Genomic DNA, 23,178 nt, shown 5'->3' with positions numbered 1-23,178 from the left:
GGGAGCCCTGGCACAGGTTGCCCAGGGAAGGTGTGGAGTTTCCTTCTCTGGAGGTCTTCAAACCGGCCTGGATTCGTGCCTGTGCAACCTGACCTAGGTGGACCTGCTTTAGCAGGGGGAGTGGACTAGATGATCTCTAAAGGTCCCTTCCAACCCTATCATTCCATGATTCTATTGTTGCAGATACACAATTATTTTAGTTAACAACTTATCATCACAATAAGTACTTAAGCACTTGTTAATCACCTAGTAATAGTTCAATCAATTAGCTAAGCACTTGCAGATAACTCAAACACCTATTAAGTAAGTATTCATTTGAATCACATAAGGATCAAACTGTAAGAGTTACATACCACACGTAATAGGGACCTGTTAACTTAGCTAGGAGACCCTGGTGAATGTATTTGTTAGGCTACCTTAGCGGTTACCTTAACCACAGGACCCTGGTATATGTATTCATTAGTTCACCTTGGCTGTTACCTTAGTTGTTCCTAAAACAAAGGGACTGGTATCTTTTTTTGACCAATCACTGTGATTTAGGAAATTTTGTTTTGCTTAGGAACCAATCAAGGTGAAGGGCTAAACTGATAGATGGACATTTTATGCATGCTTTTGTTGGCAAATGTGATTCTTTTGTTTGAGGCGTATAAAAACCCTGAAAATGGTAACTAACAAAGAAGCACATATGGAGGAGCTATCCTCTGTGTTTTCCCAGCGCTGCATAATAAAGAAGTGCCTGCTTATCTGCATTCCTGTGTAGATAAGTTTTTCGGATTGTTGATCCGTCAACACTATGATTTTTGGCAGAAACTATGACAGATTATTTCATATCTTCTTATGAAAACAGGCAACAAGCAAAATAAGTGTTTAAACAAACTGTCATATGTATTACGTAGGTACTAAGCTCTTTCTTTTTTACTTCTGATTCACCAAATGAAGTATTGCATTGAGAGGTCTCTAGTGGCACAACTGTAACAATTTTAAGTGTAGTTACTCTAATTGCCATCAAAGGAAAACAAAAAAACTGACAGGACAAAGGAGACATTAAAGTGAAAAGATATCAGCATGTGTGAATAGGAGGTTGTAAAAGGCTTCTCTGAACCTATCTTCATTTGGGGGAAAGTTTTTCAGCAGTGTATATTTGTTGGACTGTGTTTCTTCTAAAAAAAATTCTTTATTTTTTTTTAAAGACTATATAATAAGTGTTCATACAAAATTGCAAAGTTTGGCATTGTGTATTAAAGCACAAAGCACAAAGACAATGATTCTAGAATTTACTTTTAAAATCAGACAAGCATTGATGTGTTTTTATTTCAGGATCAAAAGCAAGAATCTCTCAAAACAAAACCCTACTTTTGATAAAAATTTGAGTCCATCACAAACTAGAACCATATCAGCAGAATTACAGCAATGAATCTTAACCAGTTTCACAAACTGCAATAATCTATGTGACATAATTTTACCAGTCAGAGGAAAGGAGGCAGCCAGAAAGAGACAAATAACACATATCAACTCCTGGCTAGGTGACTGGGAAGACCTTTCCTTGGTTGAAGAGGTTTGTTTCAGAGATCTACTGGGCAAGCTGGACACCACAAATCCATGGGCGTTGATCAAATGCACCCAAGAGTGCTAAGGGAGCTGGCCAATGTTATTGCTAAGCCACTCTCCGTTTTTCTACAATCATGGAGTACAGTTGAGGTGCCTAAGGGCTGGAGGAAGGCCAATATCACTCCAGCCTTCAAAAAGGGCAAGAAAGAGGACCCAGGAAATTACAGACCAGTCAGACTCACCTCCATCCCTCAAAAGGTGATGGAACAACTCATCTTGGATGTCATTTCTAAACATATGAAGGACAAGAAGATTACTGGGAGTAGTCAATATGGATTAACCAAGGGGAAATCCTGTTTGATCAACGTGATAGCCTTCTATGAGTGCATAACCAGCTGGCTAAATGAAGGGAGAGCACTGGATGGCATCTACCTTGACTTCAGCAAGACTTTTGACTCCATCTCCCATAACATCCTCATAGGAAAGTTCAGGAAGTATGGCTTGGATGAGTGGACAGTGAGGTGGATCAAGAACTGGCTGAGTGACAGAGCCCAGAGGGTGGTGATCAATGGCACAGAATCAAGTTGGAGGCCTGTAGCCACTGGAGTTCCACAGGGGTCGGTTCTGGGCCCAGTCTTGTTCAACATCATCATCAACAATCTGGATGAGGGGACAAGTGTACCCTCAGCAAGTTCCCTGATGGCACCAAATGGGAGGACTGGCTGATTCCCCAGAAGGCTGTGCTGCCATTCAGCGGGATCTCGATCAGCTTGGGAGTTGGGCAGAGAGGAACCTCATGAGGTTCAACAAGGACAAGTGCAGAGTCCTGCACCTGGAGAGGAACAATCCCATACACCAGTACAGGCTGGGGCTTGGTCTACTGGAGAGCAGCACTGTGGAGACAGACCTGGGAGTTCTCATGGACATAAACCAATGTGCCCATGTGGCCAAGAGGCCAGTGGGATCCCCAGATGCATTGTGACCAGCAGGTCAGGGGAAGTTAATCCTCACCATCTACTCTGCCCTGATGAGACCTTATCTGGAGTACTGTGTCCAGTTCTGGGCTCCTCAGTTCAAAAGAGACTGGGAACTTCTGGAGAGAGTTCAGTGCAGGGCTACACAGATAATCGGGATTGCAGAACCTTGTGAGGAAAGGCTGCAAGACCTGGGGCCGTTTAGCCTGGAGAAGAGAAGACCAAGAAGGGACTTTATCAATGCTTATAAACATATAAAGGGTGGGTGTCAAGAAGATGAGATAGGTTTTCTTTCTGTAGTGTCCAATGGTAGGACAAGGGATAACCGACACAGGAAGTTTCACTTGAACATGAGGAGAAATTTCTTTCCTGTGAGGGTGAGGGAGCCCTGGAGCAGGCTGCTCAAGAAGGGTATGGATTGTCCTCCTCTGAAGGTTTTCAAAACCCACCTGGATGTGTTCCTAATCAAGGTGAATTTGCTTTAGCAGGGGGAGTTGGACTAGATGATCTTTCAAAGTCCCTTCAAGCCCCTACCATTCTGAGATTCAAGGATTTTATTATTAAGAATCTGTACAAATGTTTAAAGATTGCTTATGGGAAAATACACTATATGAGTAAATGTTCAACAGTATTAGTGTTTACAGATCAACAACTTATGCTATTAAATCTCTTAACTACTCCTCTGCATTGTTTACCTCAAAGCTTCTTGACAGATCGGTTTCTTTTGCTCAGCCTACTAATAAAGCCTGCTTTGCTCTGTTCAGGATCTGAATGAGATCACTGTTATCATGTTCCAAGCATTGTTTCGCTGCCATTACCTGTTGAAAATCAACATTGTAATCATTGGCATATATATTTTTTTTTAACATCCATTCTTGAATTCCAATTTTCTATTACAAAATAAAACTACATTACTTTATCCCACCATGAACCTAAGGTTGCTTCACTGTGATTTAGAAAAATGCTGCTTATTGCCTTACCACTCCTTTACCTCTGACCAGAAATAATGGTGTGTCTCAAATGCATATATTTCTAGACCGTCTTAAATTGGATTGATACATCCAACTTGCAGCTACATCACCACAGTGATATCTGTAGGATACAAATTATATTGGGAATATAATAGCCTTTTTTTCTGCCATTTTCTGCAATGTGGCTCTGGCTCCCAGGTACATGAACCCCTGCACACACATCAGTGTATTTTACTCAGTCTCATCTGATGCCAGCATGCCTTACATTCTACTAGAGAGCAAAAACAGCACAAGAGGCCCATGTGCTTCTTACACCAGTAAGACAACCACTAAACAAACAGCTCTTGTTTATCAAGGAAAGTATGGACAAGTGCGGAACTCTCATAAACAGAAAACCGAGAAAGATCACTGTTACTTTGTGTGTGTGTGTGTGTGTGTGTGTGTAAAATTTAGCATCTTTCTATATAGAACCTAAAATAGGTAAAGTCTGCAACTACATTCCCATCTTCAAAAGGATGGATGTTATACCAGCTGGATATCACTAGTACCTAATGCTGGCTAATGTGCATATTAGCTCCAAAGAGTGTTCTGCAAACCTCTGGTCAAGAGCATTTCCTAAGGTCATTCAAGGAGGCTCTTTAAACCTTAATGCACTCCTCATTAATGAAGAATGAATTCAGTATCTTTATGTCCAAAAGCATCCAAAGAATTATTTCTAAAGCTAGTGGACTGAAAAGACTGCTTTCTAAGCCCTATGTGTTACAGTATAAGAGAAACCACTGAAACCGTTTATTTCTTTTTCGACATAAACGTTCAAACCAAAGTAAGTGCTTCCTTTAGTTTTAGATGTCAAAAAAGTAGTTATGCACATCTAAGCTAAAAATGGAGGCTCGTTTTATTGCCAGTAGGCAAACACACAGTTCCAGAGTGACAACCCACATCTAAGGTGTCTAGAATAACCTGCCTTCTGAAGGTGCCTCTGTCTCTGAAGAGTAGAGGCCTAAAAAACAAGCTTAGACTGACACCTGAATTTCGGATATCTGAAGTAAGGTGACATGAATCTCACCTTTTCAATTTGAAGCCTAAATGGAAACATTTAAATAACATTTGAGAGAGAACACTGGAAACTATGCCCTGATGCAAGCTGCATCTCTGAAACTAGCTTGTGTTATCACCTTGAAATCAGGCCTGGAGCTTCTTAGGCCTTTCTGAAAGTTCAGGAAACGCATTCCCAGATCTTATCTACCTTCTAGAAACAGAAATGTAATGAGGAACACACCAGAAAGGCTTTACAGGATGGAATTCAGTAGGACCAGCACCAGTATCTAGGTTTCACAGAAGGGAGGATTCTCTCCCTGAGAAAAATGCTCAAATCAGAATTTCCACAATATTGCATAAATCTGGATGCCAGAGTGTGTAAAACAGAGCCCTTAAATTGGACTTGGCAGCCAAATAGTATAAATAAATGAACATTAAACAAACTTCATTAAGCTTACTGATCAACATTACAGAAAATGAGAGTGCTTCAAAGTTAATTGTCTTGTTGTGCAACCTAAAATGACATTATGTGGATCTATGTATTAGTCTTATGAAGACCTTTTTGTTTCTAACCAAAAATAAATTTTGCTTCACAGGAGTAGTTCCTTTGCATGGCACCTAGACTACCTATCAGCTATTGAGTCAAGCAGTAGCAAAAAACCAACCATGTGGAAAATGATTTGCAGCTTCTCAGAAAGAATGTCTTAGAAATATCAAATTCTTAAATGATCCCACTGAATAGGATGCCAGTGCCAAGGGGCATGCATCAAGCATAGCAGAGACAATATGGACTGAGTTTATAATAAGAAACCATTACGGAAGGTTCATGGGCCTTCAACCCATCTTTAGATTAAGAAAATGACTCATATATTTGAATTTTTCAACAGTGTTTTTTCATGCTAAAACAATTCAAAGGCAAAGATCTCTTTGAGACCCTGAGTTATCATCTAGACTAAGCACTTTTTCACTTCAGAGCATTGGTAGCAGCACTGCTCATCGGCTGCTCCAGCAGAATTCCTTTGTCAATTATTTTATCTTTCTGGATATACCTTGGAGAAAAGGTTTCAGGTTAAACATCTGACACAACAGCATTTTTCTTCAGGGCAATGCCCCTACCCAATCTCCAAAAACTTAGAATGTCTAGATGTTGGATTTCCTAACACTGCTTAGATGATTAACCTTAAGAAGAAAAAAAAGAGTTTACATCTAATTCGAATCAGTGATAATGCTAAACATAACATCATTCCAGAAAAGTTCCTGGGATGCTGCTACACTTTGTGTCTCTGTGGGAGCTGTCATGAAGGGAATAAAAGACACTTAAGCTGACCCCATATTTTACCATCTTCTGAGAGTGAATCAAATTTAGAATAATAGAGATGTAATCCTAAATAAATTATTTTCCTATGTGTAAAATGCACAAAAGAATTAACTCAGATTCCAACAGAAATAACTGAGTCAGATACTAAGTTTGAACTCACATATACATAATTCTGTGAAAAATGAAGCCCAGTTTCTCATGGATGTATATCTCAATTGGGTCTTTAGCACATATTCTGTATTGTCTAGTGAATGCTAACATAATTCTGCATCTCCAACAGCCTTTCTTCTCTATTAAGATGTCTGCTTTCATTTTTTTCAATTACTTTTACAACTTTTACCTGTCAAATGTGATTGCAGTTAACTGAAAAGTAGATATACAAAATAAGCTATGTGATTTCATCTCCTCTGGAATTCAAAATTAGAAAGTTCTTCTTGCCTTACCTGTTGGTATGCCTTTGCCTTTATTTTATCTTCTAAAGATTGAATAGCACTCTCAGCATTTTGTCTTTGGCAATTCATTTCTTTTGTCAGTCTTTTCACCTCTTCCTCCATCATTTGGACCTATAAGAATTTATCAGTCACAAGTGTTGAAAGCACAAGTGATTTTTATTTTAGAGACAGAATAACAGAATACAGAATCTCAAGGGCTGGAAGGGATCTCGAAAGATCATCTAGTCCAACCCCCCTGCCAGAACAGGACCACCTAGAGTAGGTCACACAGGAACTCATCCAAGTGGGATTTCAACATGTACAGAGAAAGAGACTCCACAACAGTGGGCAGTCTGTTTCAGTGCTCTCTCACCCTCACAGTGAAGAAACTATTCCCTGTATTTTTGGAATCTCTTATGTTTCAGCTTAGACTCATTGCCCCTTGTCCTAACATCGGACATCACTGAGAACAGCCTGGCTTCTTCCGCCTGACACCCACCCTTTATATTTTTGTGAACATTAATGAGGTTCCCCCTCAGTCTCCTCGTCTCCAAGCTAAAGAGCCCCAGCTCCCGCAGCCTTTCATCATAAGGGAGATGCTCCACTCCATTGTCTTGGTGGCCCTGCACTGAACTCTCTCCAGCAGCTCCCTGTCCTTCTTGAACTGAGGGGCCCAGAACTGGACAAAATATTGCAGATGTAGTTACTACAATTGTTCTAGCATCCACATAACAGTGAAACTTTAGCTGGTACTATATGAAGTCATACTTGTCTATGCTAGCAATAATACATAGATATATAGAGACTATATCTCTATATATATAGTTAGTTGTGTATGTATATACACACATATGCATATACACACAAAAAAACAATTAAAACATTTTCATAAAATCAGTCTTTGATAGTTTACAGAAAATTACTATTACTAAATTACTAAAAAGAGGTTATATTTTAGTATCTCAGGTTGCTATGAACTAAAGAATGACCACTGCCTGCTAAACAATTACATGTTTACATTGAGAATATGATTTTATCTTAATCCCAGTCAAGATTTCCCCTAAACCAGTTCCTCCCAGAGCTAGCAATAGCTGAATGTTGCTATCTGTCTCAAAAGGCAGACTAATTAATGCTAAATGTACAAATGGGGTTTTATAAGGTTCAATACATGAGTTGTGAGCAACAGCAGTTTTCCAATATACTTAGGTAGCATGTAGAAACTTGCTGACAAAGATGGATGACAATTATACCCTTAGAAGATACACATGCAAACATCTTTTTTCTTATGCTGTAGATGAATCAAATTAGTGGGCAGAAAAAAAAAATTAAAAGTTATACATAAATATGAAGATTCAAGGAATTATGTCTGTGCACTACTTTCAAATCTGTCAAATGCTATGAAAAAGGACTTTAGAACAGAAGTGCAACTTGATTAATCAAGAAAAAGAGAAAACTCACCTTATTTTAAACACTGGTATTCTCTTCTTCACCATAATTATGAGTAAAAATCTAAATAATTTCACATTTTTCTATGTATGTATTTAAACATACTCTGTAAATTCTTGACTAAGGAAATTGTACTGTCATATTGGGTTTTTACTATGAATCCAAACTCTTTAGGATTAGGTCATGAAATCCCATTTAGAAGCTACCTACATTCTCAGTCTTGCATGGCATTTTTGCATAGATTTTATTTTATACATATAATTTACAACCCAAAGACCATGCTCCCTCAACACCCTGCAGTGTAAGCAACAGATTGTTTTTCAGCCAGTTGCAGGACAGCGTCTATTCAAGAACTTGCCACAAGATGTCATTGTTGCTCTATGCAATTTGATCAGAAAATACTTTTCAGTGTTCTGGTCAGTCTTGTCTGAGGATGAAAAATATTTCTTTAGGTAGTATAAAAACCTTCTGGAAACTGGTAAACTGCTTTCAAGTATTTACATTTTTTACAGGTAATACATATCAAACTAACAGAAATTCTCAAAATTTGATCCTCATAAAAAATCTCAGCAATAAACTTATCTGAGAATCTTAGTTCTTACTAAAATGGCTGAAAACTGACACATTAATATTGGGAATTAATTGTAAGGACTGTAAGAATATGTGGGTTGCAACATTTTACCCATGTGGTAGCTTGATCAAGTTGTAGTCTCTTTTGAGTCAGTTTAATTCTGGGGTTTTTTTTTCAGAAATTCATCCTTCTCTATTAATTGCAACTTCATTATGTCCAGCTGCTGTTCACATGTATGCATAAGGGATTTCTTTACTTTTTCTTGAGCCTGCAGTTGTTGTTGTAGGTCTTTAACTATGGAATTTAGCTCTGAATTCTACAAAATAATAAAGATTAAGGATACTTTCTGCTTTGAAAGGTACATCTTCCAAGTACTAAAAGTTCCAAGTCTCTACACTTTCTATTTACGGTGTTTGATGACATCCCAAATTTCTGACATAGGCAGACACCCTGTAAAACATTCAGCAAGCTAAACCAAAAGTTTCAGCTCTCATCTACTACTACATCAATTACTAGAAGTATCAAGGCCAAAAAGCAGTTCACTCTAAATCAATAACTTCCACTTCATCATATATGAGAACACAGCAAAATGCAAGGTCAGGAAAAGATGCTGCAAAGACAAAGACAGCTTCTTCCTCTGATGATTTTTTGTTGTTGTTTCTAAACACACAGAAATATGTCATTTGACACACTATTTTTTAAAAAAATATATTTTTTAAAGGAAAGATCTCTGCTACAAACAGTTGTTTGGGGCAACTGTGAGCCTCTGCTTTCAAGAGACCATCCAGTTATTGGGCATCTGTAAATACAGTATTTTATACTTTCATCTTTTTCCTTTCCCGAAACAGCACATATATAAAGAGAAGCCAAGTGATCATGCCACAGTATGCATCAGTAAGAGTTTACCTTCCAAAATCACAACATAGTTTTACAGTAGAAAACATTAGTTAGCTATGTGGAACGTTTTCCAGAATTACTACTATCTGGTCATTCTTTTTGTTAAAAAAACAAAACAAAACAAAAACAACCAAGAAACCCACAAACACACACAAAAACCCAAAAACTCTCTTTCTGATGCTGAATTTACATAACTTCCAAATTGAAAATGCTGCCTAGACTGAAGTTTTGCACATATTTGAATAAACGGTTTGAAGGGTACAGGAACTTGCAAAACAGTCCTACAAGAAACAGTCAAAAAGTTGGTCCAAATAGTAGGCTTAAGTAACTGTTCACCAAATCCACAACAAATCAACTATTTTCTCTGACTATCAGACATCTGCAATGAGTATTTCTTCATGTTAATATGTGAAACACAAGAGCATATCTTGCGTTTTCCTTGTACTCTTTGCATCATACTTCATTCCAGTAACATCCATTATTGACCAACTCAGTTATACATTTAGAATGTTCAATCAAGGAATTTTTAACACATAACACAAGTATTGCTCAGCCATAAATCTCAAGAGTCATACAAAATTAAGGAAGCAATATAAATTAATTTTACAGTGAGGTGTAATGAAATTCTGAAGAGTTTTTTAACTCTGTTTTAAGAGAATTCTTCCATGAGCAATAGGATTAATGAAGAAAGCCATTTTCCTTTTATGTGATAGCCCCTACCCACACCATAAATACTCTTCTCTTCTAACTCTCACATCCCTTATGTAAAAGATACCACAGCTTGTAGATAATCTTTGTGTACTGGCTGGTAATTAAAAATACACACATCAGCAGCCAACCAGGCTAGCTACCAAAGGCAACAAGAGGTGTCTTTCTATTCTCTTTGTTGAAGCACTAACTTTAAGATCTCTCTTCTATCCACACACCAGCTTTCATGAAACCATACAGGAGACTGTGTTTGAGTTTTAAAGAAGTCTACCAGATACCTTGGTTCTGTGCTATTAGCTGGATGACGAGTGAAGAATTATGTTTCACAGCAAAGATGTGAAATTTGTTCTTCTCTGATATTATTTGAGAATTTGTTTCTCTTTCCCATGGAAAAGAGGATATTGTAGAACTTCCCCTTGCAGGTGTTTCTTGATTTTCAGATGTTGTTTTTTTCTTGTTGCCATGAAAACAAGAGATGAGGAAGACTGATGCCAAGCAACCTCCCTGTGACTCAAAAAACTTTCAGAATGAGGCTGATTTATACTCTGTGTCCAAGAAAAAAAAAAAAAAAAAAAAAGAATTTATCTTTACACAGCTCTGTATCCAACATACAACAAAACAATTTTTTTAATAAATAGATCATAGGTTGGGGACCTTTCACATTTTTATAACATCATATCATCCACCAGTGCAAACTACTGATCCATATAATTATTTTCTACACTACATAAATTAAGTAACATTAGTCCAAGTATCCAAAAATAGCTGACACTTATGAACACAAACTGGGATGTCCAAAAACATAGTTCAGTCTGGGTATCTTTGTAAGTAATGTGCCAAGATTTTTGTCTTTGTCAAAGATATCCCATTTTTCAAATCTGAAGCCCACATTTTTGCAAGCAAGTCCTGACACGATTAAGATGGGAGAAATACAGAAGTCTAGACTAATATATCTGATATCTGACATTCATTTTATTCTTCTGGACAAACATAGGTAAATTCAGATCAGACTTACAACTTACTTAAATTTATCCACACAGAATACTCCAAAACAGTTTTCTTCTTACAGAAAAAATTAACAGAGGTAAAATACTAGGTGGTTTTTTTTGTCTCTAATTGGAAAAAAATCCCTCAAATATTAATGCTTCTATTGTATTTTTTAACTTGATTTACAAATGTCTGCCATTTGAATGATTTTTTTAAAACTAAAGCCCTAAACCATGTAACACCCAGCATAAGTTCTCAGTCCAACCAGAGAGTATTGTTATGTACTAAGACCAGAATTCTATGTGATTCAGAATACTGTGTTCAGTCCTGTACAGTAACCTATTTATAGATTTAGAATGTAAAAATCTAACCATGCATATAGTAATCATTCTTGTTGCATGCAATTTAGAATTACAAAGCTTCTGAGACAGAAGTTTTGCATCCAGGAAAATAAGCAGCATTTATAATAAGAATATTTTTTACTGAAATATTTCACATGTACTTTTTCTCTTGGACACATTTGCATTTTGGCCTACAATACTCTGCAACGATGAGTTTTGCCATTTAACAGTGTAATAAATACACTATAATAAAATAGTTTTTGTTCTGAAACTGCAGAGTTAATAGGTAATTATGTGTTATAAAAAGTAGGAAAATGACCATTCCCTGTTTTCTGTCTTGATCCTCACTCATTTTTGTTCCATCTGCTTCCACCGTATTTGTTTGGAGATAGGATGAACAGAATTTGCAAGAAATACTCAAGATGAGAGAGCTGTTTGGCTATATATGAGCAAAGAATATCTTCTCATTAGTTCTTCACTCTTTCCCTAAAAAAAGGTCTTTTTCATCATTGCAGAACACAATATTGAAGTTTTCAGAGAACTAGCCACAACAATTACTGAATTGTTTCTTGGAATACTAGCATTAAATTTGTGTGATGAATACACCAGAAATGTATTTTTTAGATGTTTTCCAGATGTATTACTTCATTGGATTTTTTTCAGGTTGAATTTTACTTACCATCTTAATTACTACAATTATTTAGTATTACAAAATACTGAGTGGTCTTCAACCATATTATTCTTTCTTAGATCACTAATAAATATGCTGAATAGCACAGTTCTTCCTACCAATCCTTTCCAGGCTCTTCTCATAATCATTCCCTAGCTTTAAAAACTATTTATTGACGCTGCCTTCAGTCTTTAACTTCACAGTCACAAGAAGAACTTTCTCTTATCAAAATTGTTTTAGTTTTTAAGTGGTTTATGGATATCCAACAACATTACACTGAGTCACACAACTCACATTCTCTAATTTATACTATAAAAAAATAATCCTGAGAATACGTGAAGCATGCTTTCCCTTTACAATTAGATGTTTGATCTTTTCTCTATACACCATATCTATGTATGCATCACTAAACACTGAGTTTCTAACCATTTATCCAGAACAAATATTTGGCCTAAGCTACATTTCCATGGATCAGCACTGTAAGATTTTTTTTTTTTAAATGCCATCATCACCTTCTACAGTCAAGCACAGAATAATCAACTTAGTTGCATATTATAGTGATTCAGCAGTCCCATGCTGCAGTGTCCTATCAATTCATGGGTAAATATTATCTATAAGTGATGATTTTTTTTAAATTACTATTCATTTTATCAATCTATTTTAAGACTGCTTCTGACTTTTCAATTTGAGGTCATGTCACAGATTCAATCCCAATAAAGAAAGGCTCCGATTTATAAACCTTTGAGCCTTTGGATAGTAAATACCAAATTAAAAAAAAACTATTTCAGCATTTCTTTAATGGCCCTTTTTTCCTTCAAGACTTCCATGGCTTAGTTATCTATTGGCCCTCTAAGATTCCATAATGCAGTTCCTACTACTTAGGTGCTTGAAAAATTGACTAGTTTTCTTTTGCTATTTATTTATTCATTTTTTTGTTATTTCTCATAATCTTTTCAAGGCTTTTTTATTATCCTGTCACATTTCACTTGCCAAAACTTACACTGTTTTCTCTTGTCCTTGCTTGCAGAAGACTTCTGTTTTTTATAGGATGTGTTCTCACTTTTAATACCTTTCTTTCCTCTGCTATTATGCTGGTATTTCTGGATTCTCCAAGATTAGTTATGAATGGCAGTACACTTAGACTAAATTGTTTGGGATTTTTCTTAATTATACTTTAAGTGATATAGAATGTATTTCACTAGTTTTAAACTCCAAATTCATTCAGTAGTAACTTTCTTAGATATTATACATACCATTCTCATGAGATACCTTAACCTGGATGGTTTTCAGATCTAATTCTAACCTTTTACTTTCTTGTACTTTCTTGCATTTGTCTTCTAGTTCTTCAAAATTAGCATCTACAAAGATGTGATGAATACTTCCTCACAATCTAACTTAGCACATAGGTAATATTTTCTAGACTATTGCTATCAGAGGAATGATGAAAATGAATAGTTATCACAAGTGTCAGATCATGAGAGAAAAACAACTGTGTATACAATATGTCCAATAACTTATCACCTCAAAAACACACTAGTGGGATATCTGGAACTTGACATTAGAATGAAAACACAACAAGTAAAACTAAGGATCCAATGCCAGAATTTTTTTTTTTTTTTTTTTACTTACAGAACCATAGAATGATAGGGGTTGGAAGGGACCTTTAGAGATCATCTAGTCCAACCCTCCTGCAGAAGCAGGTTCACCTAGATTGGGTCGCATAGGAACATGTCCAGACGGGTCTTGAAGACCTCCAAGGAAGGAGACTCCACAACCCTCCCTGGGCAGCCTGTGCCAGGGCTCCCTCACCTGAACAGTGAAATATTTTTTTCTTATGTTTAAGTGGAATTTTTTGTGTTCCAGCTTCATCCCATTACCCCTTGACCTGTTGCTAGCTACTATAGAAAAAAGGGATGCCCCAACTTCCTGACACCCACCCTTTAGATATTAATAAACGTTAATAATACAACATTGTTATACTATTAACAATATTAATAATGTTAATATATAACATTACGTTCTTTTATACACACAGATGATATTTTTTTTAAAAGTTTTTCAACCATCAGTCCAATAGCAATAAGAAATGACCAGAAAATAAGGCTGGATCTTTTCCTTGAGTTCCCTTCAAATGCAATAGGAATTGGACAAATAATTTATTTAGGATTCTTCTGCTGAATTGTAAGGAATTGTATAGAATTCTACAACTTTCCCTGGAAATTCTAGAACTAGAATGCTTTGTAGTATTCTAGGGAGGTGATTGTCCTACCCCACACTGCACTGGTGTGGCCCCATCACAAGTACTGTGTGCTTTTTGGGGCATCTCACTATTAGGGTGTGTCCAGAGGAGGGTGACCAAGACAGTGAAATGTCTCCAGAGCGGGATTTACAAGAAGCAATGGAAGCCATCTAACTTTGTTCAGCTTGGAAAAGGCTGAGGGGTGACATCAACACAGGCTACAGCTTCCTCATAGGCATAGTAGGAAGGGAGGTGCTGATCTCCTCTCTGGTGACCAGTAGTAGAACACAAAGAAAGGGAATGAAGCTGCATCACGGGAAGTTCACTGGAACAGGCTTCCCAGGGAAGTTATCACAGCAGATTTCCAATTGAAGATGGAGAAGCCAAACTCCCAGAACATTTGTTCACAGCAAAGAAAGAGGTAAACAAAATGCGTAATATTGAACCCATCAAAGTTTTTCAGCCTAAACAGCATAACGGTGTCTGGCAATTGAACAGTTTTCCAGTTAAGGAAACTTTCTTTCCCTTTTCCATTGCATTCAAACATTTAAAATCTATTTGATGTCATTAATTTGAAGGCAGAACTGATGCTCTGAAATGGATACAGTGCATAAATTGTGCAGAATTTCATGCTTAATAATAGTCTAAATAAAAAAAAAAAGCTTTTCTAAAGAAGTAACACATATGATTGCTGACTGAACTTTAACTAAAATATCTGTGGTAAGCAAAGGAAGAAATGTATTCTTCACTACACGAAGAGCTGACGCTAGGAATAGGCATTTGAAAAATTGCTGCAGTCTGTTGGTGGATATTCCCATTACTATTCCACATCCATCAACATAGTGTTGAAAAGATGTAATACTTGCAATAAGTGTTCAATAATGAACTAGTTATTTTTAAATTTGGAACCTATGGTGCTATGAATTAGACGCTCATAATAAACTACATAATAGGGACGAGGCAAGACTGTACAAGTATAATGTTCTAAATACTCCTCTGCCTCCCAAGAGAACTGATAACAATCTGTGCTAGATGAAGACAAAATCATTTACCATTATGACTTCGAACTGATGTTAAAAGTCCACCAGAGCTTTTTTGTGGAGTGCTACTGAATAACAAGTCTCTTGAAGTTTACTGAATTCTTTTGTGCTCATATCTGTATCTGTTTAGGAAGAATGTAACAGCAGAAATTAGTAATTGAAAATAAAGGGTTGAACTATCTATTATTAATGGCCTGAAGTACACAAATAAATTACATGGTTCTAAGAACTTAAAGACAAAGTCAAGATACATCTACGGAAAATTTTTAGATACTATAACACAGAAATATGAAGAACGTCTTATTTACAGTTTCAACATGTTTAATCAATTACATGGGAGTCAAGGCTAAAGATCAAAACCAATAAAGCTCAAAGTAGATTAAGTCAATTAGAGCTGTTTAAGATCTCACTGTATGAAGCTATAGTCCAGCTAAACCTACTCAAATCACTGTAAACAACGACAAGATAAAACTCTTACTCTTCAATAAGCATTTTTATGGTAGGAAACATACTACTTTTCTTCTGTGTTCTGATACTGAACACTTTGAGAAATCTATGCATACCTCAAAAAAACAGTGAGTGTCCTCCACCTGATGGTATATTTTTCCCAGGTACCATTTGCATTGCTACTCAAAACACCACAGCAGACTACCCCCTGCAGTGACTTGTGAACCTGAGGGGTTACAAGCTCATTTAATGAAACCAGATAACTAGCTTGGGGATTATATGGCAACTTTCACTTTGCCCATTGAGCATGGCTTGATAAGACAATAGTTCCTGGTTGCAGCCAGTCACATTAGTGACTCCACAGTTTGCCTTTTATAGCACAACACCAAGAACTCCTCTCCCAGTGGACTGTCAGTTCCTATGACATGGTAAATGTCAGCATAAAACAAAACAGAACAAAATACAAAATCAGAATCCATTGCTAAGATCAAGCTATATGTAGTAACTGATGCTCTTTTGTAGTGGATAGCTATGAAAAGTAATACAATAGGAAGGAGATAATTCAGTAAACTGAATGTAATTCTGGGAATGGGTAAATGGAACACATATCCTCAGCTCATGACCTCTCTGGCCCAACATTTGACAGCAGATACAGAAAACACGACTATGGTTCTATCAACTGTTGAATCTCACTAGATTCTTCTTTGATGGATCTCAGCAACACCTTACACAAAACTGGTGTTTCTACATCCTATAAATTGGTTGAAATTTAAAGTCTTCTCACAATACTCAAATACTTTAACTATCTTTAGTTGTCCCAAGTTGGCGGAGCATCATGGTAAAGGGAAAAAACAGAAAGAACAACACAGCTTCCTCTTTATTTGCTTTTATTAGGTGTACCATCCATAAGTCAAAGGAAGCAGAAATACTTCAGGCCATGAAAAAAACTCACAAAAAAACCACAAGTCAACTGCAACAAAAGCAATTCCAACCAAAAACCAAAACCATTAAGAAGCCTAGTATCACAGACTCAGCCTTCTCTGTGACAGCAATTCTGCATTACTAGTTCTAGCACAATGGTTTATTGCATAGACAGGATACTCATCCTTATTAACACATACAAAGTTTGAGAAATACTTTCAGTCAAGAACAGAGGGGGCTTCTAGTATGCCAGCAAGTTTAAGAAATGGTAACATTCCTTTTGCTATGGCCAGCTGTTCCACTTGTGTAGTACTCTCAGTTGAAGGATTTTAGAAGTGTCTGCATTATGGGAGATTCTTTCTCTATTCTATGAATTGCATTCCACTTCTACAGATAGTGCACACTGTATTATTAACAGTGTTTACAACTCAAGGTGTTATGAATTGGGTGCTCTTTACCAAAAGTAACTGGATTCAGTGATTCAGTCACAGTACCACTGCTTTTGGCAGCTTCCAATTCATGCCTCCTTCTTCCAGCAGTCATATTTTATATTTATATCTTGATCAAACTGTCCAGGTGCCTCCCTTGCGACTCCAAGCTCTTTGCAGGTTACTTTTCCCAAGTGACTCAGTTATGCTAGCTATTTTTCTGTTTTGTTTTCAATCAATGAATTAATGCATCAGTCACAGAGAGGATGGCTCCCTTTTCACACAACAGTGCAGAATTCCCCTGAATTAAACAGGAAGTAGAGGTGTTAACTGCTTCAAGTGGCACACAGATATGTAGAAGTCTGTACATGCATGTGTGTATGTAAGGATAGGCCAACATATCAAGATTTTGGTCACAAAACCTAAATCAAATATGAGATAAACTAAAAGACCATGAAGGATGCACTAAATGAGTAAATATGAGAAAATAATTATTATACATAGGTTAGAAACATACAGCAAATACCAACCTTTTCATTTCTTCTGTCTTGGTGGAATTCAGCTGCCCTGATTGGATGTTGACCTGGAATTCTTTCATTTGAAGATCGTGTGAAATTTTCTGCTCTGCTTTCTCAAAACTATCAGACAATTCCATCAAGCTCCAATTCTCTCTCTTTAGTGCTTTTTTTTCATTTTCAACCTTAGTTGGAATATTGACTATTTAAAAAATGTCTCGAGCCTTCCCTACACTTCTGTGCAATTAGCATTATTTTAATAATACAAAGCTTACATGCTGTTATTTTCTTCCTAGCATTTCAAAATCTCGACAGCACTGAAAGCCTCAAATATACACAGTTTAAATTTTCTTGGACATGAACAAAACCATGTTTCCTACAATTCAGCTCAATGACATTAACAGTTTCTATTTATTGACTAGACATAAGCTTACCAAAAAAAAAAAAATCATCAATCCTTAAATACTAATAATCCACACTAGTCTACATTCTTCATTGATCATTTCTCTTTTCTTTCCAGCCTATTAGCTTCAGTAACCAGAATACTCTGATTCACTAAACAAAGGATAAAAAATTATTATCAAGAGTCATGGCTTTGAAATTGGACATAGAGGCTGACAGCAGAGATGCCTTTGTCCTCTCCTCCAGCTTCTGAGTGTTATGCTACAGTCCAGATACATCTTTGCACAACATTATTCTTCTGGATGAAAAGCAGTATTAGCTGCTGCTTCCAAGACTTCTAAAGCACACCTTTTTGAGCAGCCCTTCTTTTTGTTTGGGGAGCACAACAGTTCTCCTGGACAGTTGAAATAAGAACTTGGAAACTCACAGGAAGAAACTGAAAGATAACTACTTGGCTTACGTTTTACTAGAAAGTTGTAACAACATAAAGGGAATAAACCTTTGTAAATTGCCTCTGAGCTGTAATTAAACATTACAAAACAAAATTCAACCAAATGGGGCACTTTTGATCTGAAGTATGGCAGGACCCTGACCAAGAGAGTCTCTGGTTTCCTGGCTAGAAGGGCAGCAGGATAGTCAAATTAGTTGTAAAATTACAGCCCTAAATAAGAACAAGAACACTAAATACCAAAATACTGTCTTGACAAAGAAAAAAAACCCCAAGAATTACATAAACTAAGTACAAGATGAGAGGTATCTGCAGGCAAGGTAAAACACTAAAAAGCTGTCAACTGTGCAGCTCTGCAATTTAAGAGGTCTAGTCATTATTAAGAGATTTATAACAGGTGTTAACTATATAGTAAATTATTTCCCTAATCATAAAGAGAGGTAGGAAAGCCTCAAAGTAAAGATAAACACCTGGAGATGGACAGTCATGCCAAACACAGATAGGAGGCAGGAATTCTATTAGCAGTCAATGAGAACTAAACAGAAGGGAGAATGTGATGAATATGAAGTACAACAAAGACAAGCAGCTTATACTTATTTCTTCCCATGGGAAGAAACAAAATGCTAACCCATCCCCTAACAACAACCAGAGAATAAATCTTTATAATTGTATTTGGCATGGGGAAGGGCATTTTAGGGAAATGACCGGAGTATTTGCGATACCTTCTCTTTTTGCAAGGCTTCCTCCAAAGATGCTAACTGGAATTGTCTTTGCTGATGCTCTTTTTTAAGCTTCTTTGCTTGAATTTCCAGTTGATGAGTCTTCCAAACGACAACAACAGAGTGGTCATCTTTCTTTCCATCCCCAGACCAGCTCATATTGCCAAGATTCTTTTTTTAATACAAAATGGATAGTGCCACCCTGAAATGCAAAGATAACTACAATTAGACCTTTGAGGAGTTTAAATAAGCCCTCCTTTTAAGTAAATTGCATTTCTAACCTTAGCAGTGATGAGTATACAGTATTTAAAAACTGTGCAGGCTTTCTGATCTAAGCACCAAACAGCAACCGTTAATACCAGGTCCTATTTTTACATATCTCTGTCCAGTTAAGATAATATTTTAAAACCTCATGTTAATTGATCTTCTAACAATGACAGGGTTTATATTCTTATACCTGCATTTGATTGATGTATTTCAGGAATTTTTTCTCCACATCTTATTTTGTTGTTCACATTGCAGAAAGTCATTGTCACTTCCGACTGCTTTGCACTTCAGTAGTATTTAACCTGAAAGCCTTGTGAAAACCCATGGCTTGACTTCAGGTGGCACCTATGCTTCTTTCTTTACAGAAGCTTTTCAAACCTTGAACATAAGAAGAAATGTCCTTACTGTGAGGGTGATGGAGCACTGGCACATGCTGCCTAGAGAGGCTGTGAAGTTTCTGGAGGTTTCCAAAACCCACTTGGCTGCGTTCCTGTGTGACCTGACTGAGGTGGACCTGCTTTATCAGAGGGTTAGACTGGATAACCTCTAGAGGTCCCTTCCAACCCCTACCATTCTGTGAAACAGATACTGCTGAGCTCAAGGCACTGAGAATGCTCTACTGGAAGAAACAGCTGTATGACACTTAGCTTCTAAGCACCAGTTTGACAAACAATTTTACTTTTTGTTGTTGTAAAAACTGCCTTCAGAGGACCTGGCATGCGATTGCTTTCTCAAGACACTGGTACATCCCAGAGATTCTGTGTGAGAGAAATCACCTCAAAATAACTAAAACCAGAGGTCAGTGAGGGATGGCCAGGGGTAATAAAGGACTTGGGGGAGGGAGGTGTCGGGGTGTCATGAATCACTTTAGGGGAGAGCCCTGCTAATGCTGCCAACCTGCTCTATGAAGGCCTCATCAGTGTACCAGGTTGACTGATACCTGTCTCCCAGCTGTACAGGGGTGGGCAGCTGCCACGAGCCCCTCTGCCAGACCCTTTGCGACCTGTTGCTCACTGTTAAATGCTGAGTGAGGTCTGGCAGCAGTCATGCAAATGCCGACTGCCAGCGGGCTCCCTAACTCTTGCAGCACCAGTGGCAACCAGAGGAGTGTTGCAGGCCTCTGTGAGGGGACCGACTCCTGTCACAACGAGAAGCTTCAGCCGCGCAGCATCCAGGGGCTACAACAGCCCCACAAGGGCACTCCTGAGCAAGGCCGTGGCCCAGAGCACCGCTCGCACATATGCTTGCTTAGGTGGATTACCACTGGATTTCCTGTCCTTCACACAATTCCATTTCTCCCCAGAAGCCAGACCTTGTTCAGTGAACAGAATTAATGTAAAGGAGAGTTCCATTAGGATGCATAAAAAACCTTACAGCTTAGATTTCTTAACTGTCCAGTCTTATGCTCTTGAAAAAAATAAATGTTGAAGTGACCTGCACAATCTTTATTACAATTCAGTAACCACAGCATATCATCAATTATAAACTATAACTTTGTTCCCAAAGGGAACCTGGGGCTTCTTCAGTGAGTGTTATGGCATTTGCTGCCTACTAATGGAAACCGCTACTGAAGTGCTCATGTTGACATCAGCACTAGGGTCAACTGGATGAGCCTATTAGTGGATAAAATACCTACAGATGCTTTCTTTTTTCTTTTGGTGATCACGTTGTCTAGTAGAGCCTACAAAACACCAGTGGGTAGGTTTCCCAGTACCCAGAAGATGACTGAGGTTACCTGGCTTGCCTAAGGTGACACAGTGAATCACATGCAGGTGCAGGACAGGAACTCATGGGTGCGGCTCCTGGCAGTTTAAAACACCTCAAGGCGATGTTGCCACATTCCCTCCCTCCTGTCCCCCGCCTGCATGCTGCCACTGCTCCCTTATGACAACTCTGGTGCTGATCTGAACTGCCAGATGAGATGGTTAAACTGGTAAGGAGTATTATATTAGGTAAATAACCTTTCTTGTAACATCAGCTTGTATACAGTTTGGGGACAGATAAATGTCTGACTCAGCTCAACAGATGGAACGTGGATATGCTGGAGAGAGTGGACAGGACTACGGTGACATCAGCTTAGATTAGCTAAAACATTATGTAACAAGACTCCAAGTCCCCATGCTCTGTTCTCTAACACCTATCTGTCATAAATGATAATAAGAAATCTCCCCACAATAAATGCATTAGTGTATTTTGTAACTTGTGTGTTTTACAAGGATAAAACTCTTACAGCTTCTGCTTTAAGTGTCTCTTACACGTTAAGTGCAATTACTCTGAATAATTTTCTTCCCAGAAAAACATTCTCCGACCTTTGCATGCAGCGCAGTACTATTGTGATTTTTTAAAAATAATGTACAAACTTCTGCAGAAGTCTTAACCTCTGAATTTAAAGTTGCTGACCAGTTAACACAAATAGATTTATTACCACAAGCAATAGTAAAATTATTTAATAATATAAAGGATTGAAAACAAGAGGGAGTGTTATTAATTAACATTTGTTAGTGTATTGGAAGGGTGGAGGAAGAAAGTAAGCATATGACCTGCTTCTGCAGGGGGTTGGACTAGATGATCTCCAAAGGTCCCTTCCAACCCTACCGTTCTATGATTCTATGAAGGATGCTTGTTGTTTAAGTACACATATACTATCTTGACCTGAAGAACGGTGAATGGTTTGCAGCTATAGCATTGGTTACAGCAGTGAAAAGGTATTTATGTATTTTCTTTCTGTTCTAAAAACCTTTTTAAATGCAGTGAATATAGCCTTTAACACAATGCTCAAAGAATGAATGTGCAGTGAAGAAAATGATAAATAATTACACCATAATTACATTATGATATGACACATCAAATCCACATTGTCTGGGGATCCAATTTAGGAGTTACTGAACTATAAATAAGATTGCAACTTCTTTTTTTTTTTTTTTCAAGTTAATGCTAAATTCCCTCTCTCTGTAGTTCTGATGCTGGCTAGAAATGGCAATACCAACCAATCGGTATTGGTGTTTATATCTGTAAACACTAAAAAATCCATTTATGATATTATCAAATACTGCTTTATCTTATGGGCAAGGAGTTATCCAGTTTAAGGGAACACTGGGTAAGTTGAGAACTAATTTCCTTTATGGCTCACTGCTCTCTTACTTTCAAAAGTCCATAGCTTGCATCTCCTTTGGTCCCCCATTTTTGTTAGGATCATACTCTTAACTGTACACAAGTGTATACTCTGAGAATCACTTTGTTCAAGTGAGAGAGAAAAGTGGTGAAGTTTTTAAGTGTATCACATATAAACTTCAAGGCATACACTTTTCATAGCCGTCTCTGCCTCTTTCCATCTTTCACCAAAAACTTCTCTTTTTTAATGAGGTACGTAAAGAATGCCTGCTGGTAAGTTATGTTACCTTGTTAGGGCTCTCTTGATCTGTTTTTTTTCTGTGGTTTATGTTCAGGAATTTCCTCTCTCTTTCACCTTTATGTCTTTTCCTAACTTTTCCTTTAAATTACTTTTAATTTCTCTTTTACTCAAAGGCCAACTCTCATGGTGGTGTATAGCTGTCATTTGCACAATTGCCTTCAAAAGTCTGACTTTTGTTTCTTTCTTGACCTAAGTTCTTGATCATTTATCATGGCTACCCTTGCCTAAACTCCATTTGAACATCCCATTCCTATAAACTACCTAAACTGAAGCCTTGAGGTCATACTTTGTTTCTCTTTTGTTATGACCTCTCTATATATATTTATTTCTGTATATATATATATTTATTGTATATATATTTGTATATACATAATTTTTATGAAGGTATTATCTGAGACTCTGTACTTGCTTCTCGTCTCTACTAGTCAAATCTTTTATTG

The 23,178-nt window shown here is 37.3% G+C and overlaps 1 protein-coding gene across 1 annotated transcript in view; it reads right to left on the bottom strand.

Annotated features, from left to right (window-relative positions):
• The window catches only part of CENPF (centromere protein F), a 36,187-nt gene extending 16,969 nt beyond the window's left edge, over positions 1-19,218 (bottom strand). The window contains 11 exon segments of the mRNA XM_061989634.1: positions 3,218-3,412; positions 6,293-6,412; positions 8,409-8,465; positions 8,467-8,606; positions 10,181-10,352; positions 10,354-10,374; positions 10,376-10,447; positions 13,170-13,258; positions 15,192-15,301; positions 17,506-17,679; positions 19,061-19,218. Coding sequence (XP_061845618.1) covers positions 3,218-3,412; positions 6,293-6,412; positions 8,409-8,465; positions 8,467-8,606; positions 10,181-10,352; positions 10,354-10,374; positions 10,376-10,447; positions 13,170-13,258; positions 15,192-15,301; positions 17,506-17,679; positions 19,061-19,218 — 1,308 coding nt within the window.
• Between the last annotated feature and the right edge of the window lie 3,960 nt (positions 19,219-23,178).

Source organism: Colius striatus, chromosome 2 (assembly GCF_028858725.1).
Source record: "Colius striatus isolate bColStr4 chromosome 2, bColStr4.1.hap1, whole genome shotgun sequence".
In the NCBI taxonomy this organism is placed as follows: Eukaryota; Metazoa; Chordata; class Aves; order Coliiformes; family Coliidae; genus Colius; species Colius striatus.
Note: the sequence above shows the minus strand (reverse complement) of the source record. Positions and strands in the feature narration are given on the sequence as shown.